Source organism: Falco cherrug, chromosome 11 (assembly GCF_023634085.1).
Source record: "Falco cherrug isolate bFalChe1 chromosome 11, bFalChe1.pri, whole genome shotgun sequence".
NCBI classification, from domain to species: Eukaryota; Metazoa; Chordata; class Aves; order Falconiformes; family Falconidae; genus Falco; species Falco cherrug.
In genome coordinates this window covers 10,606,397-10,623,440 of record NC_073707.1, presented here as the reverse complement: position 1 = coordinate 10,623,440, position 17,044 = coordinate 10,606,397, and the positions used below count along the sequence as shown (strand labels likewise).

Genomic DNA, 17,044 nt, shown 5'->3' with positions numbered 1-17,044 from the left:
TTCACTGGCAGAACAAGGACTAGCTGTGTCCACATGATCTACTAACTGGTGGTTTCTTATATTTAGGATTAGAGCAGAATACACATTCTTGGGAACAGGGGTAATTGTGGGGGGGGGAGGGATACAATTTAATAGGCCTTGAAGATGGAAACACAGGGGAATGGAGGCTCCCGTTGGAGGGTGCTGCGTACGTAAAGTCATCTGGACTTACTGTGTCTCTGCTACAAAGAGAGAGGGGAGAGAGAAAGATGGCAGCGTAGTTTGGGCATCCAATTGTAATCTGGGGCATCTGCTTCTAATTACTTGCCCTTGTTCCTGGGCAGAACGGTGTCAAGCAGTGTAGGGGGACAAGAAGAGAGTACAGAGAGATTGCTTTAGCCGTGTGACTATTAGGCCCATGTAATTAGCTGGATTAGAGCTAATTACGTTTTTTCATTGCTTGTCCATTGGCACTATTGGTTTCTTACTGCGGTGCAGTCCAGTTGGCCCCGTGAAGCAGTCTCTTTAATCAGTGCGTAGCTGCCCTCTGCGTCATGTGAGATTAGGCCAGTTTTCAAAGAAACAACAGTGAAGTATGTGTGTTTGAGAAAGGTTTCATAGAAGATTGTTCTTCTAAGTGTTTCACCATTCAATATTATTTCTTACTCAGTCCCTTAGGAGGTGATTCTGGCAGAAAGAATTTGCGTGCGGCTGGCAAGCTGGGTGAGGATGAAAGTCCTGGAAAAATACTGTTCGTGACTGAATTCTGCAAGGGGCCCTGATCTCAGTCCCTGGTCTGTAAGGTCACCAGGCTGAAGTGCTGCTGCCACGTTTGTGAAGCCAGAGCCCTGTCACGTGAGTGTACCAGACACTGTAAATAGGACTGAGTACCTACAACCCTTTTTTTCCCCAAAGGAAAGCCAGCTGCTTTTCCTCTATCCCTTGGAAGATAAACCCAATTCTCATGTCATCAGCTGAATTTCAAATTCTACTCCGTATCTTAAAGTTGTCAAGGATAGTTAATAGTAGTAACAAGTGAAGAGGGAGCATATATAACAGGGAGGAATAGGTAATGCTTCTAGCCCTATATTGAGTTGCTTATAGTTTCATGGGGCTGAAGCAAGGGAAAGCTGAAGGCTTCTAGCCCACATGTTTCCCTTTAGCTCCTTCAACGTTGAATGTGTTTCAGCTGGTGAGTGCAAGGGGAAGTGGGCAGATCACTCCCATCGCTTAAGACCAAGAATAAATTCTGGTACCCTCTTTCTTCTTGGTAGGTAATTTTCCTCTTTTAGAGTTGGAGTAGTGGCTTGTGGACACATCTGCCAACAAAGCAGTTTTCTTTGTTCACCAGAAAAGCTGATGGGTGTTTGGGCCAAGCCAGCCAAATTGGTGGGAGTAGTTGGGGGGGTGAAGGTGGCACTAATGAGGCCATGCTCGGTGCTTTGTAAAGGTAGCTGGCCTCAGAGTTAAAAGAAGCTTCTGTGGTTAGAGAAGTCAGATGTCCTAGATACAGATGCCTGCAGTCAGGGTTTGAACAACAACTATTTTTGGTGAAGGTGGTCTTAGATGTCATCTTTGTTCCGTTGTCCGTGGGACCGTCTGAACAGGAGTATGGCAATTACTAGATGTGGTTGAATTTGCTTGCTTTGGCTTTTATTTCATTTGGGCTGCAAAGCAGAGAATACTTACGTAGCAAAGGCTAGATTGGTTTCTGCCAATTGCTGACTCCGAGCTTGTGTGAGTTTGTATAATATGTGCTGATGCTATAAATAAAAGCAGTTCTGTCTCGTGCACCAAAAACTCTTTTCAACCATGCAACGCTGAGATTTTGTTAGTTGCGGGTATGTATAGGATGCCATGTGTTGCTAAGAGGGATGGCAGATTCTTTCCATGTGACCCAGTTTGCAGTAGGTTTGGTATGAGAGAGTGTCTGAACAAAAGGGTTGTTCACTGAGTCACCCTCCCAAAAAGAAGGTGAAACTGAGGATGTTCAAGCAGTTGTTTGGCTTGGGTTTTCAGTGACACATTTTTGTCTACGTGTCTGTCTAACATGCTGGTTTTGTTGTTACTGTTTTTTCTCCTCTTTTTGGTGTGTATTTTCAGTACTGCGTTCAATGGCAAGGCACCGAAAAGTGCCAAATCTAAGGAACTAGGGCAAGAAGGGTGGTGCCTACTGTACAAATATTTTGGGCAATGACTGGGCACCAGGCAAAAATTTCAATAAAGACAGAAGAAGGGCAAGGGGGGAGAAGAGATTCAGGCTTCTTGCTCCGTCCTGCAGCCAGTTAACATTGAACTCTCCATCTTCTAAAGATTATTAGTATTATTACAGTGTCCTGTGATACTTCATCCCCCTTGGGTTCAAAGTAATGTTAGTTTTCTAAGTGTGTAACGTAAAACCCAGAGATGTTCATCAAGATCTGCTAATCAAAGAGACAGCAGACTCATTTAGAGGATGTGGCTGTCATGAAACACCACAGCAATTATCTCTGAGCTTTGAAAACCCGTTCTTCAACAGTGAAACTCCTGGAAAGAGACAACATTTTCTTTCCTCCATCCCTGCATAAAATCTACTGGAGAACAGGTTACACTCCTTTCTCTTCAGTGTGCTTTGCTCTTGCCAGAAAGCATTTTATTCAGGCTGAGCATACTCACTTGCTGACCCTTAGCAAGCCCTGAAGAAGAGGAAAACTGAGAGATAAGAAAAAGGTGGGGTCGCCTTTGCTCACAGTATGTTACTTGCATGATGGATGGGCATGAGCTGGTGAAAACTGTGGGCTGCTGGTGTAAGCGAGTAGACACCTCTTGAAACTACTCAGCTTTTCTGTAGCTGGCTAAAATGTGCCTTGTGCTCAGAACTGGAATTGCAGGCACGTTTTCTTGAAGCCAGGCACCTGACACCATAGAAACTGGAGTCACTGGTGCTTCACTCCCCACAGCTAAGACTGATGCTATGCTACATCTGCCCTAAGAAACTTCATGTGATGAGCCTGTTGGTTCAGACACTGTTCTGGCAGAGTACATGATGAGGGGACGCTTGCCTGCACCTGTCAGAAGACTAATGACCTCATGATGTTAGTCCTTATGGTATCGTATCAGGTATGATATCAGCCAGCCTCCCAGAATCCCTTCCTGCTCCTTTGGTTTGCAGGACCCTGGCAGGAAGGACGGTGCTTTCGTTCAGTTTGTTGCTTCCAGAGAAGGCACATGCCCTGGGCTTTTCCACATCAGCTGGCCTCTTTCAACATCAGACAAGCGAAATATTACAAGGCTGGGAGCAGGTAGAGGAAAAAGTCCAGTTCTTGAATACAGAATTAGAAATGAGGGGACAGAAGGGAAAGTAAGAGCTCAGGCTGCATCTTGTCTTGTACTTGGGGGTCCCTCTTTGGGACTGTGGAAACTGGGGAAGGATGCAGCTGAACTCTGTGGGGCGGAGACCTCCCACTCACCTTCTGCCAGAACTACTTAAACCTAGTCTCATGCCTTTTATTTTCTTAAACCAGCATCTCCTCTTCATTCACTTTCTCCTGCTTTTGTTCCTAATCTGTATTTTAATGCCTGCATCCATATGTAAAGGTGAGGAATAGGGCCCTTCCCACTTCCTGGGCTTTCTTGGCTTTTAGGTTTGTTTCCCATTCTTTTCGGTAGTGCTTTCCCACCCGCTGGAATGCCCTCCCTGCAGCTCACAGCCTTTCCAGAGGTGATACAAAGTACCCTGTGCAGTTTTCTGCAATACTTTGATTTGTGGAACCCCTGACATGTTCCCAGTTAAATGTAGAAAAAAAACCTCCCTCTAAATCAGAGGAAGTATAAACTGTACGAGAGTTCAGGTAATTTTGCAGTCTCTGATATGCTCTCTTGCTTATCCTGTGACATAAACCCACAGACTGGGTATTTAGGGTGCTGTCTCCAAGCCACCTTTTTCCTTCCCTTTCTCACCATCCCTCCCCATTTTTTCACACATACCTCTTAGGGTTTTTGGTGCCACAGCAGGCAACCAAATGTTAACAAGCGTCCTGGCTCTCTGGCTCTGGCTTGCAGCGGTCCGTCCTGCCAACAGTGAACATAATGGTTCAGGTCAAATCTGTTGTGCATCTGGTCTGTGTGTACTTTTTGAAACGTAGATACTTTGTTTTTTTAATAGTGACCAAAGAATGCTAAGTGCTAGCCATTTGTAGACTAGAGTTTATAGAAGAGAGGTAATAGAGGTACCTGGAGCATGCTACTTTCCAGAAGGGAGATTTAATCCAGGGTAATTCTTATTATTAGGAGAAAATTACTTGTTATTTTTGAAGTACATAATGGTAATAGATTGCCATTTACCTTCCTAGGTGGCCCAGGCTTTCCTGCTGCTGCAAAACCATCAGTTTTGTTTCAAAGAGGAGAAAAGAAGGAACAAAAGACTCGATCCTTGATAGCTGTAGTAGGGATTGGCATGTTAGCCTGGCTGGGTGGCATGTACACCCAGGAGTGACAAGAAATTCAGCTAAGTTCAGCTGCAGGTGAGTGCTGTAACTTTCCATGGAACCTACTGGATTGATTCTCTACCTTTGGCTACAGGTAATTGCTTCTTGCAATTATGTGGGGTAATTAGAAGTAGGTTACACAGGAAAAACCATCAGTGCATCCCTCTGCATTTGTGATCTGTTCCTTTAAGAGTGATTATGACTTTTTTTACTTATTTTTTTTGTTTAGCTCAGCCTGTCGCTTGCTTTCTACCCAACTGATCAGGCACAGGAAGGTAAAATAGAAGTATACTTTCAGCATATTACTGAACTCGGCTCATTCTTGCAGCACACTGTCTAGTACAAGTCCTTATGGGAACTGCAGTGGAAAAGCAGAATGATTTAAGGACTTGAAAATTCACATTTTCTTCCAGCCTGATATAGTGAGGGACTATAAATACACCAGGCAGACCTCTGAAATAGATGCAGCTCTGTAAATGACAAACACATTTTGCTTGGCTCAGAATATATTAAGGCAGTTATCTTGTGCACTCTTTTTAGTATTTATTTTTTCTACAAAAAGTGGTACTTTTTTGAGAAGTGGGAATTGGCAAGGTAGCAGACAGTTTCTCTGAAAGGTTTATAAAGTTCTCACCGATTCATTACTTGAGCGTGCTATCATGCTGCTGTGCTTAATGAAAGATCAGTCAAGTAAATTGTTCCTGGGATTCAACTTAATTACATGCAAGAGATGGAAACTTTGTTATCAAAGACTAATAAAATACCAGGCGGCTTTAATGAAGTCAGTAAGGTGGCAGTTTTAAATTGAAACCTGCTTGCTTAATAATAGAAAAGACAGTAGATTTGAGCAAGATGTTTTATAAGGAGCATGTCACTTCTCCACTGCAAGAGACGCTTTTTTTTTTTTTTTTTTTTTTTGGAAGCTGCATTAACAAGAAACATTAAGTTCATTGCCAGTGTTTATCCTCTAAGCCTCAGACTGAAGGACCTATAGCTGGAGGAGATTTCGTACTGAAAAACTATTTTAGTTTGAAACTAGGCATGTGATGACTACGGTGATTTTTCTTAATGCTTGCAGAGCCATTTATCCAGATATATAATTGAAATCAGGAGATGCCTTGGAATGACATGGCTGTGACTGACAGTAAATGTTGAAACATTAAATAAGGATGCTTTAAAGTTTTAGACCTGTAATGTTGACCCATTTTTGTAATCATTTGGGTGTTATATACATTTTTAAAGTACCTGGTTTGGGTTCATTTTTTCTGAGAATAACTTGCCTTCCTTGCCAGTCCTGCAAATTTTTTTAGTGGTACAGCAAAATTAATATGAGCGTTCCAGTTGTATTCACAAATACTGGAAAGTGGTAGATTGTTCGAGGCACTTGTGCATGTTTCTATTAAAAAAAAAAAAAAAAGAAAAAGTAATTTTAAAAAAGTGTTTTGCAAAAGTGCATGTTAACGTTAACGGCATCCTGCAGGATTCCTGACCTCATGGGGAGCAGTTTTTGCTTTGCAGGTGATTTTGGGGGCCAGTTCACGTTTTACAGCGTGGTGATGTTTAAGCTGTGCCTGGGCACGAGTTGCAGAAGCAGCAGCCAGGGAGGGCAGTGGGTCTCCCTGGTGTGGCGTAGCTAGCCTGGTCTGAGGGGGCAGCTTTGGAGGTGGACAGGGGACTCCCCAACCACATACACTCTGATGTCAGTCTGGCATATTTGATCAAGACTACTTTCCACTTGAAACAGGAATTTAGTTGCTGTACTCCAGAGAATACCCAGGTCGGTTCGGTAGTTGGCAGGCTGGCACCTGGCAGAGCCACTGTCCCTGCTGCTTGGTGCTCTGCTGCTGGCTTGGCGTGGTGTGGTGCTGCCTTTTGGTCTGTTTGCCTCTGAAAATCAATAGACCAGTTCTGTCAGGAGCCCGGATGAACATCAGGAGCCTTGTGCTTATTTCTCTCAATATTTTTCACAAATGACTTAAGTACCAGAAGAAGATCCTTTGCTATTGTGACTGCAGGCTTGTCCCACCAGTCCCACAGACTGATTGGGGACGGGATGGTGGAGGCATGTTTGCCCCAAACTGAAAGAAAAAACCCCAATTTTTCTGCAAGTTCTGCCTTGAAACTAGAGATTTGCCTGTCAGGCTTTCTCTGCTGTTTATCAGATATATTGAGAGATTTCATATCGCTTTTCCCCAGCTGGCATCCTGGCTTTAGATTTCTTTTCTGTGATGAGAGCTGCCCGGCAGACTGTCGGAGCGGAGGCAGAGGAGGCAGCACAGCCTTTCTCGTACAGAATAGCTCCGTGCGAGGAAAGGGTGTAGCCAAACAACCTGAAAAAAGGCAGGGACAAATCTACGCCCCGAAGTGATGAAGGGGATAGAAAGCAGGATGGCTTGGTGGATTGAGAGAACTGGGGCACAGGGATTCCTGCCCCCCTGCGCCTGTTCTGGACACTTCCTTGCTCTAAGGCTACATGTCATTTGTGATAGACGTTAGTAGAGTAGTTAGCAATTGCCGTACAGCTGCTGTCACAGATGATCCTGATGGTGTCTTTGGGTTTGCATGTTGAGTGGGAGATGTTTGGATCTGGCTGTAGGCACTCCTGACACCAGAAACTCGGGACCAGCTTGTCTCAGTTTGAGCTCCTAAAATTGGGGGCTGTTTTGGAAATGCTGCCCCTTGTCTCTGTGTGAGATAAAACTTGCAATCCTGATGTAACTTTTACCCACGTGGCGGGATGCCGGAAGGACTGAACGGTTCTAAATATTGAACAATGGCAAGTCAGCACTATGAGCAATTGTTGTTGTGAGTCAGTGTTGTATCCCTGCCAAATATGCCTTTTGAAAATAAAATTTAGCACTGATTTATCAATGGGTTAGTTCATAACATGATGTAAAGCACTCGGTACATAATGAATCCTTCCGGATCGAAAGAAAATGCTCATAATGACTTTAAATACTATGTTTAAGTGGACCGAATCAATGTAAGGGTATTGCTGTGTTTCTCCACTGACAGTTTGCTGCTTTCGTTGCTACCGATGGCTGGCAGAGAGGGGTTTGTGGATGATTTTTTTCCCCGTTTTTGTTACCTTAACAAAACTGTCAACATGTGTTCTTTCCTCCTTGCTGTGCAAGTGCTTCGGTGAGTCCTGCGTACAGCCAGGTAATGCCCCGCCGATCCGGCCGTGCAGAGCGCCTTCGTATCTGTGGCTCCCCAGCCAGCATCCAATGGCACAGGACCAGAACCAGTGGCACAAAAGCACCACACGCACCCCAAATTCTCTTCTTCGTGCCACACTGCTTCTGTCAGGAAGGGCTTTTTCTAGATGATTGCCCCCCTGATGAAGGGGATCCATCTGTTCTGCTGCCCAGAGCTGATCCTGGGGGAGCGACCAGCTGAACACTCTCTGTTCCTCCAGGGATTCTGGTCCCAGGCCTTGAAGGAGCAGCAGCTGGGCTTGTTCCCCCAGTTTTCCCCAGTGGCACCTCCGCTCTCTTGCACATCTGCTCCAGGCACATGCAGCTGCAGGCTTGGGGGGGTCCCTTAAATTCTGTTTCCTTTTTAATTATTATTTTTTTAAAATTTCCATTTGCTGACCAGATTTCAGCAGTGCCGCTTGCGGTACTGAAAACCCCACATGGCCAGCAGCCGGGGGTTCCTGGGGCTGCCGCTGGCCCCGTGTCCCCCCCATATCCTAAACCTGAGGAGGGGCTCGAGAGGTGCTGGGGGCTGCGGGGGGGGGGGGGAGGGTGGGGGTCGGTCCCTGGCACTCGGGCGGTGCGTTCGCCCCCCAGCCCTCCCCCGCCGGTGCCCGGTGGGGGGTTGCAGACCCCCGCTCGGCGGGGGGCGCGGGGCCGCCCCGCTGTGGGCGGCGGGCGGGGGAAGCGGCGCGGCCCGGGGGTCCGCCGGGGGCGGGGGCGGCGGCGGCCCCTCCCCGGGGCGGTGCCGGTGCCGGCGGCGGCGCGGAGGGCGGCGGTGCGGGGCCATGGTGAAGATCGGTGTCCAGCAGCCGCCGGCGCTCAAGCCGGAGAAGGAGAAGGCGGCGGCGGCGGGGGGCGATGGGGCGGCGGGCGCCGTGCTGCTGCCCCCGGGCGCCGTGAGTGCGGGGGGGGGGGGCGGCCGGCCCGGGCTGTGCCCCCGCGCTGGCGGCAGCGCGCCGGGGGTCCCTGCCGAGGGGGGGCCGGGGACTCGGTCCCGGGGACAGCGGCGCCCCGGCAAGGAGAAGCCAGCGGTGCGATGGATGTGGCTCGGGGGCGGGGGGGCACGGGGCACCTGAAGTGCGGGGGAGCGGGTCCCGGGTGGGCAGCGGCCGGCCTTGGGCGCTGAAGGGAATGGCCGGCGCCGACAAGTGGCATCAGAACTCGGCCCATGCCTCTAGGTGGTTTTGCCCGGGGGAAGGTAGTTCGGCACTGATTTTACACGGGTGGTTTTCAGGTTCCGACATCTCTGAAGGCTTAGGGTTGGGGTGGAGAAGAGGCGCGAGGAACAAGATGGCTGGGGCTGGAGCAAGGTGGGATGGGGGTAAGGGCGCGCGGCTCTACTTTGTGAGTAAAGTAGGTGCAAAAAAAAGGTGCTTTGTGTCTAGAAATGCTCAGTTTTCGAGGTGGGAGTTGACCTGCTGAAGTTGAATTGCTCTGCTGGCTTCAGGTGGTGGGTGTCAGGGGAGCGAGGCTGGGATCCTGCCAGGCCCCAAGTGGATGCAGGCGCTGGGGCATCCCTGGCAGATGCAGAGCGTGGCTGGGGCCTTGGGGCACAGCTGTGTGCCCCGTCCGGGCTGTGAGTGTTGCGGGCAGTGCTGGCCATGCACCACTGGTGGTGTGGCTGGTGTCCCTCTCGGGGAGGGGAAGGTGGAACGGGCACCGTTGTGTTTGGCCAGGAGCTGAGTGTTCCTGAAGTCTCTGGTGCTGGAGAACTCCCAGCTTGGAGGTTCTTTGGCCAGGTGGGCCCGCTGGGGTACATACCACACACGGTGGTGGAGGGTGATGTCCAGAGCAGTGGGTCTGACCCATAGTGGCAGGTCTGCCTTGTTACAGCACTACTGTGTCGGAGCAGGAGGCTTAAGTGGCATTTCTGTATGCCTCAGACCCTCTGTACGGTTTGATCGTTTATCAGACCCTAATATCTCCCTGACTCAACGTACCATGGGGGAGCTGTGGTTTTCCTCCGTTCCTGCAGCAGTGCAGAGTGCCTCCTGTGTGCCTTACCAGCAAGTGGGAATTGCCTGCCCTGGGGGGTTGCTCTGAGCAGGGGCTTCAGGGGGTTGCTCAGTTCTGCAGAGTTCAGGTTGTATCGTAATGATCTCTCCCATCACGTCACAGGTGGATACGCTTGCATCTCTCAGCTGTGCTGTCAGTGTCTGAGTGTGCTCAGTCTGTCGTGATTGCGTCTATTAATCTGATGCCTAGGAGCCGTATAGAAACCTGTAATGGGGGAATGTGGCCAGCTGTGATGTCTCGGTGATTTCCAGACTTAACCTTTTCTAATTACAAAGAAAACAAGGTGGTAGGTTTCATCTCGCCTTTGATGTCCAACCCCGAAAGTTGACTATTGCACTGGAATTCCAGCTCATGCTGCCATTAAACTAGCTTTCTGCAGCTGGGAAGTTGCTTGTTCTGCTGATCCTGCATGAGGTCAGGCAGGATCCATCTCCTTCTCTCAGCACTGTGAGAAAAGGAGTTTAAGATATAGTAAAATAAAAGATGAAAGTAAGAGAAGCTTATTTCCATCGTTACTGCTGTCGGGTCCCAGGAATCGAAATTATTCCAATTTGGGACCTGCCAGATGAATGAATTGGCATAGGTAGCAAATAATAAGTTTTGGGTTCTTTACGTTGACTTGGGCTTTTCTCTGACTCCTGGGGGGTGTGATGTTGTTCTTTTAAGCCTGTGTGAGCTACAAAGGAACTTAAAGATATGAATTTAGAACAAAGGCTCTTGGTCAGTCTCTTAATTCCAGCAGACATGTAAGAAAATCAGCCTAAGACCTGTGACACAAGGGCAGGAGCAGGTTGCGGTGAGTCAGTGCAGCATGGGGCTGTCCAAGGAGCGGCGCATCCACTGACAGGCAGGTGGCCTTCTCCTGATGCTGTTTTTCAGGGTATCTTTGACACTGGGTTCTTCGGTGTAGTTTGTACTTAGCTGGACTGAGGGAGCGTGTTGCTTTGTAAAACACCCAACTTCTGGGGTTGGTCTTTCCATAGCCAGGCTTTCTTGCCATGCGCTCTCTTCTGCTGCCAGTAATTCCTGTCTGTGTGTGTCTTTCTGTAGCTGCCTTGCAGCAAAATGGCATTGGTGACATGCAAACAAGATGCTATGCATTCCTTTCCTCTTTGATCTCACAACTTCAATCCCAGTGATAGGAGCCAGAGCTGGGAAATGATTCAGCGGAGGCTTCCGCAGCCTGTGAATTTTGGCAGGTGTTCCCTGAATGCAAAGATGTGGCAGGCAGGAAGATGTCTGTGATGCTAATGTGTCCTGAAAAGTGGTAGGTGAGGAGTCCTGACAGCAAGCTCGTATGTGCTGAGCCTTGTTTCTCTTCTGTGCAGCTCAGTTTGAATCAGAAAGAATATGCAATTTGAACTCTTGTCAGAAAAATCCATGGAATTTTGAGGCAGTTGCAACGTTTTAAAGGCTTATAAAAGAAACTATCTTCTTCTTATTAGTAGGAGCTGGGAGGCTGTAGTGGCCTTGAGCAGAAGGCAGTTTGAGGTTATACAGTCAGTAAAATAATTTGTTGTGTTCATTGGAAAATACTTTCTCAGATGAAAAATAATATTCAGTGAGTTTTAATTGAACTCCAGATTTACAGCCTGAAATAGGAATAAATACATACCTATGCTGTGTCTTTAACTGCTCTGGGAAATACGCTCCTTGCATTTGTGTTGGACATGGAAATCCACAGGAACTGAGTAAAACTGGTTCGATGGAGCTCTCCAGTCAAAATTTGGTTTGGGGCTTATTTTTTTGGCTGATTCCTTGTAAACCCCTCTAATACTTGCAGCTAGTTATTCTGGCAGAGTGTGCCAGAGCCAGAGGAAAAGGGGTTTCATTAAAATCTTCTCTTTCACCAGGTGTAATGGCAAACGTTGGAGGAAGGAGGTGTCTCTCATCCCCCTTGCTCTGTAAGTAGCAGAGACTGGCTGCTCAGCTGCCCCGGCCGAAGGCGCTGCCAGATGTCCCTCCCTGCCGGCGCAGGGCGAGCCGTGCCTTATGGCACACACTGCAGCGCAGACTGGGTGTCCATGGGGACCGGGATGGTTTGCAGACAACGGGAAGATGCTTGTGTGCACCAGGGGCTGCTTTCACAGAAACCTTTTGGGGAGAGGAAGCAGAAAGCAGAACCGGTTGTCCTGCATCTGGGAATGGTTGTGCTGAGACAGTGTGTGTGGTCGCGTTCGGTTTTGGATCGAAGTCGAGGGGAGATGGTGTCTGCTCAGGCTATGACTTCTAGGTCTGGCTGGTGGGGGGGAAGGGCTTTATGGGCAAAGCCGGAGGACTGGGAGAGCTCTCTCCGTACCCGCAGGCCTGGCAAGCCTTCTGGAAACACCTTGGCAGTGGCTCATGGGCTCGGAGGCTGCGAGGGGCTTTCCAGGGTGCACACAATGGTGCCCTGTGGGTGCGACTGGTGTCTTGCTCTTAGTTGGTTGCAGTAATAACCAGGCTTTGGTTTCACACCTTTCATCTCATCCACAACCTCCAAGACTCAACAAGACTCTTCCTTTTGGTGGGCATTAGGTCATGCCCTTCCTGGTCAGGGAGAAGCTTCCCACCAGGAGCCGCTGGCTGCCTGGCACTGGATCCATCCAACCCTTCTGTCTCCCTGTGTGGTCTCTGTAGGCTGCACCTCAGCACGACTGCCTGGTGGGGTGCCTCAGCCTGCGGGCTGCAGGGCTGCCAGCAGCAGCTTGACGTAGCAGGGAAAAGCCCTGAAACCCTTTGGGAGTGTGGCCTCTCTGGTGTTCTCTTTCCTGTCACTGTCAAACTCCCCAGTGAGGACCAGGTCCGGTGTGGGTGCGGAGCTCTTGGCAGACGGTCAGTCTTGCTGCGGGGGCTGTTGTGTTGCCCCGCTCCCCTGCCTTTCCTGGCCCTCAGGCAGGCATGACGAGCTGTGACTGCTGCCTGAGCCAGCCCGAGGGGATGTGTGCTCTGGGCAGGTGGCAGCAGGTCAGGGCAGCACAGGCAGCAACGCTGCTTCTGGCCTCACCAGAGGTACCGGTGCATCGTGAGCAGCGATGCCCGGAGCTGGGCTCTGGCGTGTGGGGCAGGTGGGGGAGAAGTGGCTCTCGCTGGCCATGCAGGGATCTCTGCTGGCCCTCTACTGCGGAGTCATGCCAGCCTGGTGAAAGCTGCTGTGCCAGTGCAGTGCTGGGTTTTGTGAGCAAATTCCTTGCAGAAGGCTGCGAGGTGGAAGACAGATGGTGAAGGAAGGGGGTGTGAGGAAAAGGCTTTTAAACAGGCTTTTTCACAAAGCAAGCTGTAAATCCAGAGAGAGGGAGAAAAACTAGCTGGCAGCGCTGCGGATTGATTATGCTCATTGACATGTTTGCGGGCTTGAGTCCAGGCTTGGTGCTCCTGAGCTGTGGGTATTTTCCCCATGTTGAGGTCTTGATTTAGGGATCTAAACGTGGTAGATAATAATTTGAAGAAGCTGCCTCCTGTGACAGAAGATTATTCCTGGCCTTTGCCCGACCCTCTCCATATCCATGTGGGCCAAAGTGATGACTTCTTTTTGTGGCCTGTATGGAGTGGTCAGCTTAAAAAGAAGCGTCGTTGCTGGTTCTTGGTTCTCCATGGTTTAGGGATGCCTTGGAAGTGGAGGAAGACAGCTGAATTGGAAAAAAAATGTCTCCATACCCTTACAGGATCTGCTCTAGTGAAATACTAGACTTCAGCATCTTACTGGACTCCAGACATGAATATTTAATATTCCAGCTGAGCATGACAAAGGATCTGGCTAAAACTGGCAGGAGGATTAGGAGAGGGAATGACTATTTCTAGCAGCAAAAAATGCAACTGAATTTGCAAACACGGAACTGTCTTTCACCAAAGAGATGTAGACTGAAGAGCTGGAGACGGAGAAACTTGAAATGTCTGTCTAGGGGTGTGCACGCTCCCAAAGCTGGAGAAGAGCCGAAACCAACGCAACTTTGCACGTAGGTGCTCTTTACATGGGAAGAATCTGTTGTGTTTACCTGCTTTGGGTGCAGCATTTCTTTTGCAAAACATAGAAAACCAAGGGAAAAAGCTTTAAAAAGAAGCAGTTTAAAAGGGTACAAATGGACCAAATGTAGGTATGAGACAGAAGCGTTGTGCATATGCTGCGTGTAGTAATGCTGCAGCACTGTAGGCTCCGTCCGTAGTACAGGGGCTCTTTGCTTTGCTGTAAGAAGCCCGGTGCTGTGCAGTGACAAGCAGAGCGCTGGTTTTCACCCTGTCGTTGCATCGTGCTGTTTGCATGGCTGTTCGGAGAGAGGTGGCCTGACGGGTGTTGTGTACCGCTCAGAGGGGAGCCCGCATGCAGCAGAGCACCGCGTCCAGGTCTAGAGAGATGGAGCATCTAGGGAGGATGAGTTGTCCTTGTTCACATTCTGCAACTCCTGCTTTTGCGCTACCAAATCTGTGCTCATTAATGGGTTTATAGAAAATGGAAAAGGCATTTTCAATTCTAGGTATTTTCTTCCCAGGTGATGTGTGGGAGCCTAGGTGTGGGAGTTTTTTCTTCTCATTTGTTTTTTAATGTTACCATTTGAGAAGGACAGTGTTGAGGGATTTTGGTTTTTTACTTCTTCCCTCCACACTTGCTTTGCTGAGCTGTTTTTCTTGCTGCCATGCCCTACTGTTGAAGTCGGTTTGAACAGTAAAGCTGAGAAAGGTAAATTTGCCGCCTCTCTCTTGCTGCTGTTAAACTAGAGACTGTTCCTTTGCAGTGAATTTTTGAGTGTAGGGCTGACTGTCAGGGTTTTCCTACGCTGCTGCTGGGAGAAGACATAATTGCTGTCATTGTTCTGAAAGACAGCAGTGACTTCATTTTATGGTGTGACTTCCCTGATTTTCAGGGAAGAGGCAAATGCTGTAATCTGAAATCTGGTTCCTTGTTAAGATGCTTTGAGCTGGAACTCTGGGAAATGCTGGACTGTGACCCCTCTGCTCGGAGCAAACAGTATGGGTTTACAGCTTTGATGCTGCCTCTCGTCTGCAGAGCCAGCAGAAGGCAGCAGCTTGGCTGTTGCAGCTCGTAAGCATCTTGGGCATGCTGCCTGCTCCTTTCTACCGGCCTGCTGGGCATCGTCATCTATAGTGGAAGAGTGAGGTGGGATGGCAGTGGCTTTATTGGGCACAATCAGATCAGCAGTGCTTGGCTTGCCCCTGGCGACATCCAGAATGGCTACTTTGCTTTTGACCATCTCCGCCTGCCCGACTGTAGAATCTCAGAGGTGGGTGCTGTAGTTTTAAAGTGTACGGTCATCTGGATCCCAAACCTATCTGGGCATGGAGCTCTCTGGGGGGAAGCAGTGGTTGGAGCCCAGCAACAGTATTAAAGCGAGTCCTCAGCCCAACTGTTGGTCTGCTCTGGTGCTTCATTAGGACCCAAAGCCATCACTGATGGTGAGCAACCTCAGGTGAAATAGTGTGAAACCCTTTGATGTGTGTGGTGGTCTTTTCCCTGTCAACATTTTCTGCTATCAAATGTGTTGAGACAGCACCCGATCCTTTGCACCTTTTGCAAAACCAGTCTAGCTCTGCACAGGTTGGTAGGTGTGTTTGGTTTATATTGGAGCAATTGTACGATTCTAGCCTGGGAAAAGGTGAGTGTGGCTGCTGAAAGGAAAGTATGTTCAGCTCCTTCCCAAGCATGTGGTCCCGCTGTCACGGAACAGCTTGTCACTTCGGTGGTCAGTCAGGCTTGTGGCTTCCTTCTTCCCAAGCCACGGGTGAAGGTGGAGCGAGCAGACTGGTTTTGTGGGCAGCTGGTAGCAGCTTCGCTTCGCCTGGGCGGAGGAAGAGGAGGACTCAGCTACACCAAGAACAAGCTGAAAGCTGTTGGCATTTCCTTGCCTCAGTTTCTTAATGTTCTCGAATATTTTTGGCATTGGTCAAAGGTCTTTTAAGGAGTCAGGTGTCTGCCCACCCGCATATGTCTTTACCCTTGAATCAAGTCTCTGACTTTTCCAACCCCCACCTTAAGAGCTTCCCCTGTTCCCAGAGCAGTTGCTCTGCTTCGCTTTTGCTTGAGCTGCCTTTTTTCTGTAATTGCTCTAGAGAGGTGTTTTGAGACCCAGTGCCAAAGCTTAACCTTCATTCTTCTTCTGGGGAAAATTCCCATTCTTTTAGTGCTGCCTCCCGCTTCAGGGTTGCAAAAGAGCCCCTGGCCTTCTCCTTGGCTGAGTGTGCTCCTTCCCTCTCCCAGGTGAGGTCTGCCCAGGTCCTACAAAACCTTTTAGCTGTGGTGGTGGAGCTGCCCTGGGGCAGGGACTGATTCCCCCTGTCCTTGGGGTGAGTGGCTGCAGCTCCTGTTGATTTCTGGAAATCAGGCCACATTTATCAGACCCTGCGTTTTGGCAGTCAGGCTGTTAAGCATCCAGGTTGAGACATTTTTTGCCTCTTTATCACAACTGTTTGTTTTCTCTCTGCCTGCCTGTCTGTTCAGTGTGACGCTTGGGGCTTTAGCTATGTGCCTGGTAAGAATAGCCTTATTTTTACAAGGGGCTTTGTTGGCTCTGCTAATGCTCTGAATGGCTTTACTCCTGGGAAAGGGGAGAGGGAGGCTGGAAAAAACCCAGCTGGAAGCTGTGCCTTTGCCAAAAAATAAATAAATAAAAAATATATGGAAATGAATTCCTCACCCCTGTGCAAAGAGGGAGGAGAAACAGCCCCTTAGTTCCAGAAAGGGATGGAAAAAGGAGAAAAGAACGGGGGTTTATATCTCTCGCTGACGAGGGAGAAGGAAAATATCACTGAACGCTTAGGAGCTCCCACATGCTAGGCTGCATTTTTAACGTCCTGCTGTCTTTGTCATATAGCAACAAAGCTGGGGGGTTTAATTAGCCAGTGGTTGTTTTTGATATTCTAATTTCCAGCACTGCAAAGTGACTCCTGAGGCAGGTGGCTTTGTTGCTAGTCACGTGCTGTGGTATTGTTTAAAGATGCGATTAGATTCATTTATTGCAACCTTTTTGCCTTCAGCTGTGATAGTCTCTTAATTACAGGCCTTTTTTTTTTTTTTTTTTTTTTCCCCCTATCCTTCAAGGCATCTTTGAGTCCAAAAGCCATCAGCTGTGTTCTCCATGGAAATGCTGCTGCATGCCCTGCCCAAGCGTTGCTCAAGTACTGCGTGTAGGGAGTTTGGTTGCCTTGGAAACTATGTGCCACATATATATATATACACACACACACATATATATCCTTGTATGCACACATTATTTTCTTTTCTGACCTAAAGCATTAGCAATGCTCTTCAGGCTGGAAGGACTCTCCTTCCAGGTAATGGACTCATTCAGAGGCCTCTCATTGCTGGTGCTGAGCACTGACCCCTGTGAGTCTCTGCCAGGGCGATGGCCCAGGCACTGTCCTCCCCTTGGTGTTACCTGGTATTTCTCCTTA

At 48.8% G+C, this 17,044-nt stretch overlaps 1 protein-coding gene across 4 annotated transcripts in view; it reads left to right on the top strand.

Moving 5' to 3' along the window:
• The first annotated feature begins 716 nt into the window (after positions 1–716).
• ITM2C (integral membrane protein 2C) overlaps positions 717–17,044 on the top strand; it is a 33,130-nt gene continuing 16,802 nt past the window's right edge. For 2 of the 4 annotated variants that reach the window (XR_008734488.1, XM_055723856.1), the window contains exon 1: positions 8,386–8,541. Coding sequence is in view for 1 of the 4 variants with exons in the window: in XM_055723856.1 (XP_055579831.1) it covers positions 8,431–8,541 (111 nt within the window). In the remaining 3 variants the exon portion in view is untranslated. Of the gene's footprint in view, positions 835–4,310; positions 4,482–8,385; positions 8,542–13,487; positions 13,597–17,044 lie in introns of those variants that run through there. The other 2 variants (XM_027808931.2, XM_005441664.4) reach the window with 2 other exon arrangements.